Source organism: Poecilia reticulata, linkage group LG17 (assembly GCF_000633615.1).
Source record: "Poecilia reticulata strain Guanapo linkage group LG17, Guppy_female_1.0+MT, whole genome shotgun sequence".
Taxonomy (NCBI): domain Eukaryota; kingdom Metazoa; phylum Chordata; class Actinopteri; order Cyprinodontiformes; family Poeciliidae; genus Poecilia; species Poecilia reticulata.
In genome coordinates this window covers 4,672,012-4,677,613 of record NC_024347.1, presented here as the reverse complement: position 1 = coordinate 4,677,613, position 5,602 = coordinate 4,672,012, and the positions used below count along the sequence as shown (strand labels likewise).

At 40.4% G+C, this 5,602-nt stretch overlaps 1 protein-coding gene across 2 annotated transcripts in view; it reads right to left on the bottom strand.

Moving 5' to 3' along the window:
- Window positions 1–1,874: 1,874 nt before the first annotated feature.
- LOC103479012 (membrane protein FAM159B-like) overlaps window positions 1,875–5,602 on the bottom strand; it is a 13,632-nt gene continuing 9,904 nt past the window's right edge. For both annotated transcript variants that reach the window (XM_008433208.2, XM_008433207.2), the window contains exon 3: window positions 1,875–2,954. In XM_008433208.2, the coding sequence (XP_008431430.1) occupies window positions 2,855–2,954 (100 nt within the window). In that variant the 3' untranslated portion in view covers window positions 1,875–2,854. The remainder of the gene's footprint in view (window positions 2,955–5,602) is intronic.

Sequence of the window (5,602 nt, the reverse complement as noted above, 5' to 3'; positions counted from 1 at the left end):
TGTGAAAATTAGATCTACTGTTATCCATTACCCGATCGATGTATTTCCATAATCGCAATGCAAAGCTTTGACCTTTTTTAAAATTCATACTTTTTGAAGTATGAAAAAAAGTAAAACATCAACAACTTAATTGGGATTTTATATTTAAAGCTTCACCTTCATCTTCCAGAGATTGGGAGGATGACCTAAAAATGGCCTCTGAAGATTCATATTAGCATATTTTGCTGCTTCATTGCTGAAAAGCTGATATACATCAGCATCTACATGGTAATAAGGTCGCTCCTGTTTTCTCACAAACAAAGCACAAGCAATTTATCAGAGCTGGACCTCGATCAGATCACCAATGTTGCACATCCCCAGGGCTGGCTTGTGGCGTCATCGCAGGGAGAAATACAGACAGCTGCTGAAATATTACAAAGCAAAAACATTAGGTTTTCTCAGAGGACGTCGGCTGTATATGTGAGCACTCCGGTTTTGAGTTGAGAATGAATGCAGTTAGGCTGCTGTTATTTCATGAAGGATCGTAGCTGCTGCCAAGTTATTTCTAAACCGTAAAATTATACCTTATCTGCTCTCGGCAGGATTTTTTGTGCAAATGACAAATGAAAGGAGCAAACACAAATGTTTTTTCGGCGGTCACCTCCAGATTCTCTCGCCGTGTCGGCTTTGGTTCGTCATCTGCCAGTGGCCGATAGAAACCGAACCATTGGTTCCGGGAATATTCGCGTGTCACTTTGGGAGTGCATTAATCTCCGTCCAATTTTAGGTGCAGCACCAGACAGAGGAACTATAACCTGGTATATTTTATCATTTTGAGTATTTTATAGTCAGGTGTTTTCTGAAGACTGGATTTCATCAAGGGGCATAAAAGTAAGAAGGGATGCATTGCATGTCACATTTGTCAAACGTTCACATATTAAAATTTTGAAAAACTGTCATTTATCATTTTACTTAACAGTTATGCACCGCTTTGTGTTGGTCCTTCACATCCCATTTCCGATAAAATAATTCAGTTTGCAGTTGTAACGTGTCGATGTGGAAGAAGTGGTAAAAAGGGTTAAGAATATTATTATGGTTTTGAATTTAACCTTTATTTTACCAGGTAGGTTGATTGAGAACAAATTGTCAATATCCTTTACCCCAATGCAAAGGAGACCGCAAGGAAATTTGCAGCAATGCTTTGCAAAAAGAGCAACTTAACCAGGTTACGTTAAACCCATGATACAATTATGCAGACGTTCAGTCTGCAATGATGAAGATTCACCCACGTCGGCAAGCCGAATGCTTGTAGTGGCCTCCCATGTCTTGACAGCCTGTTACGGCCCTGGGCCTTGTAGGCTGGGCTGCAGGTGTCTTGTTGTCCGTCTTTGTGCTCCTCCCCTTTGCAGGTGTCTCTTATCAATTGATTGGGAGCGCAGAGTACTTTAACCTGGTTGTCTCCGTCTTCTGCGTCGCTGGTCGCCTCAGCGTCCACTCTGCCGCTGTGATGTTTGGTGGCCAGGCCTCAGCTCCCCTCCTGTTGCACTTTTGAGTTTGTCTTTGTTTTGGCACCTCAACACTTCCATATGCACTCATACAACACATGCAAGCATTTGCATTACACCACTGATACCTATATCCACAATCCATTGTTGTTTTTGTTAATAAATATTAATTTGTATGCACTTTAACCGCGGCATGGTCTATTAATTTTGTTACGACCCTGAGCCAGTCGTAACACAGCCTAATTAATTTTCTGACTCATCGTGTTTTGATTGCCCAACACTAATGTGTTCAATACTTACTTTACCTGCTTTCTGAAAGCTACAGTCAGATCTCACATCTCCCCCCGTTCAGGTGAAAGAGTCTCTTGAAGCACAGCACCAGTTCAGCTCTGAGGTTGTTGTTCGCTTTATTCAAGTCTCACAATCATTTGCTCATTCACAGTGCTGTCAGCTGACCTCTTACATCACCACCTCGTGATTAGAACTGAAATACAAGCTGTCACAAACTGTTATCACACAAAACCTATTAATGTCATTAGACATGTTCAATGAGTCTTTTGTCTTCTGCTGAGAAAAACAGTTTTGATAACTGATAAAAGACGACGTCGCTGACTGACGACGGGGGGTCAGACCGCTGGACTGTGACGAGCCCCAACAATCTCATTCGTCCTCTCGTCATCGTCACGTTGATGGGTAGAAAAAGGATGTCTGCCATTTAAATGTAAAGACATGTCACAGTAAGCATGTGAAGAAACCAGCAGCCCACTCCAGTCCTTGCGTTCCTGAGATGACACTGCCTCAAATCGGCAGCGCCGAGTGTCACAAGGGTCTGACTTAACATTGAAAACTCACATCCTGTTTTCCTTTCCGTGTTTTCCTGCAATCCCTTCGTCGCCGTGTTATTATCCAGCTCTCACAGAGCCACACATACTGTCTGCAAATCACTTCTGAGAGGATGAAAGATCAACCATTTCCACTTAAAATGGAACAAAGTTTCATTAACCGTGACAAACACTTTCAGGAGTGCTCTACGGCACTGGGAGTGCTTTTTTCCTTTTCTTTTTTTTAACTCCAATAATTGAAAAAAACCAAACAACTTGCTCCACTCAGCCACCACGACTGCAACGTGTGGCACATGATGCCAACTAATGCCGTCGTCCTCCCACTCAGAGAGGCTCGCTGGCAGCTCTGACTGTGTCCAGGTTCGCCTGCCTTCCTGAGCCGTGACATACTGACTGCTTCTTTTTTTTCTTTTTTTTTCCTCAAAGGCAAGTTTTTCGGAGGCCTATGTGGGGCTTTCGACTTTCACGCTTGTGACCGTAGCGGTGAAACAGCGCTGGAAAAGCCGCTCCGGGTCCGACGGCTCGTTGTCAGAGTCCACTTTCCTGTTCATCATGTGTTTCCGGAACCCCTGCGGACCGGACCCACCGGCCGCTCTCCCTTGGCTGGGTCCCTCGTTGGGGTCTCCAGCTGGGAAACACAAAGACGAAACAAAAATAATCACCAAAAAACAAACAAAAGGGTTGTTCTTTACACCAAATGCTGGGTAATGGACTGGAAAGGTGAAGAAATCTGAGCCAAAAATATTAGCTGGGTCAAAATTCATCACCTTGTTTGGGTAGAAAAGAAGCTAAATGAAGCCTTATCATTATCAACGGAGCAATAACGAGTTAAGTTGAGAGTAAAACAAGATTTGTGCTATTGCACAAATGACAAAAGTTTAGTAATCACCTTACTTTTCCATCTTATGACACTTATGTAAATTTTCTTTGTTTCTTCTTTATCAACTTTATACCCTTCAAATTGGTTAAAACCAGCTGGACCCTCAACTTTCTAAGAAAAAGTGGACGGCCTGAAAGAACAAACTATTTATTTTGCATCGAAGATGTTCACAAGTCACCTTTTCCAAGTCAAGTCTCGAGTCTTGCAGGACCAAATCTAAGTCTAAAGTTTTTCGTCCCAGGTCAGAATCAAGTCTCAAGTGTCTAACAATTTTAAAAAAACATTTATTTATCAAATTGACAACATCTGCTGCAGTTCTAACCTTGCATCTCTGTAGGTCAGGTTTCTAAAAATGTTAAAAGTTACCACATGAACATTAGATTCCTGTTTTATTTCCTGACAGTTATTCATTAATTTGTTAGCATTTAATTCACTATACAAAAAACTGGATGATTTAGAGTATTTGGAAAATTTATCAAAGATAATATTTACCCCTTCAGAACTATTAACAGACATTCTTATAAAGATCCAGCTATGTGTGCCCAAGCCTTAGTCAAGTTTGAAGTCTCAAGTCTGTAAGTCAAAGGTCAAAGTCCGGTTCTGAAATCTTATTTATTCAATTTGTGTGCAACTCAAATCGCCATCCTTGTTTTGTAGACCATTATATTTATCTGCTTTGTATACGTCTATAGCTGTGCAGTGAAAAGATTTAGTATTGAACGGGCACTTTCTATGATTTAAATCAGTCAGATCATTTCCACTGTGTATTTGATTCTTTTCGAGAAGCGGTTTCCCGCTGTAGGTGGAGAACGAGGTTAGCGATGGAAAGGCGTGGAGCTCACGCACAATTACGAAACATTTTTGATCATAAAACGAGGTAGCTAAATTACTGGGTATTTCTTAAAGTATTCATGGATTTTAACTTTTTGCAGGTGGCTGTGCTTCCTAATCCGCACCAATAGAGCTTTGGAGCTGACGTCACAGCGTATGACATTTACGTCGCTCGGCGCGATTTGCAGCCTAGAGACCAAAACAAACTAGTCAGAACACCGGTGTTGTCATTGTATTAACAACCGCAGCGTAGTTGTTTTGCAAATTGGTGACTAGATATTCGCCCTCCGCGGAGCAAGGGACGTTCAGCTCAAGGTTGATCCGATTTATGAACGCTAATTTCGGCCAGCTGTTCTCTACCGATGCCTCCTGAAGTGCTCGGAGGTTCACATTTCCGAACACTTCTGTAAATAAATGCTTTGTCTTGTGACCAACTAATACAAAAAGTGGTAATTCATGCTATTACACGAGGCACACTATCCTCTATAAAATGTTTGTCATATTCAATATTTCAAATATTAAATGTTTTCTTCAATAGCTTCCAAATTGTGTGCCCCATTAACTCAAAATCTGAGTGAAATTATTCACTAGACCATATAGATGAGGCATATTTTTATTTCATTTTGACTCCTTTTTTATTTTTTAACCAAATGTTTATTTTAAAAATATATATTTTTTAAATTTCATAAAATGTATTACCTCAGATGATAAGCACATTTGTAACCTGTAATGTTCAATAATATACAATTCTAGGACAGGATCTATTTCATTACATGTTTACTTACCTGAAATATGTTAACTACAACAAATATTTACTTAAAGTGTGATCTATTTCATAAAATTTATGTCATCTTTATTGTTTAATTACACATTAATTATTTAAAGATGGGCTCTTTCATCTGGTTTGTGTCATGGTGTGGCGGTGGACACAAACGCAGCAGGCAGTGGACGTACTTTATGAAGATGTTATTTTTAATAAACTAAACAAAACTAAATCCAAAATCCAGGAAAAACAAGGAAATCCAAAACACAATGAAACAAGAGACACCAGGGGGTAACAAAGGTAACGACTGGTAATGTGGTGAAGTTTTGTCTTTTGCCACTATCTAGCCTTCTGTTGATTTCGGTTGCTTGGTTACGAACAGCCGTTGCCGTTGTTCAGCAAGTGTACTGTTAAAAGAAAAGAATCTGAACAGAAAAGGTTCAGCAAATACATCTGAGCCTCAGTTATAATGGCTCTTTAGCCATTTCCCGAATCAGAAGCTACAATCGGAAGCCAACTTCAGCTTCGATCCAGACAGTCTGGAACGCCGCCACAGCTAGAGAACCGAATTGACGTTTCCTTCTGTGCAGCCCCGTTCTGTGTAGGATCCTGCTCAGAGTACCATGTGTTGAGAAAAATTATTATTTTAAGTGTTTAACACAGTTTAAACCTTTTAGACCGAATTTCTTAAGTTTGAACAGGTTTGTGTGAGTGATTTAAAACCCGAAGAACTGTAGGATCTGCAGGAGAGCTTCAGCTCAGACCCCTGGGGTCTTATCATTAAAGACAGGAGGTCATAAAT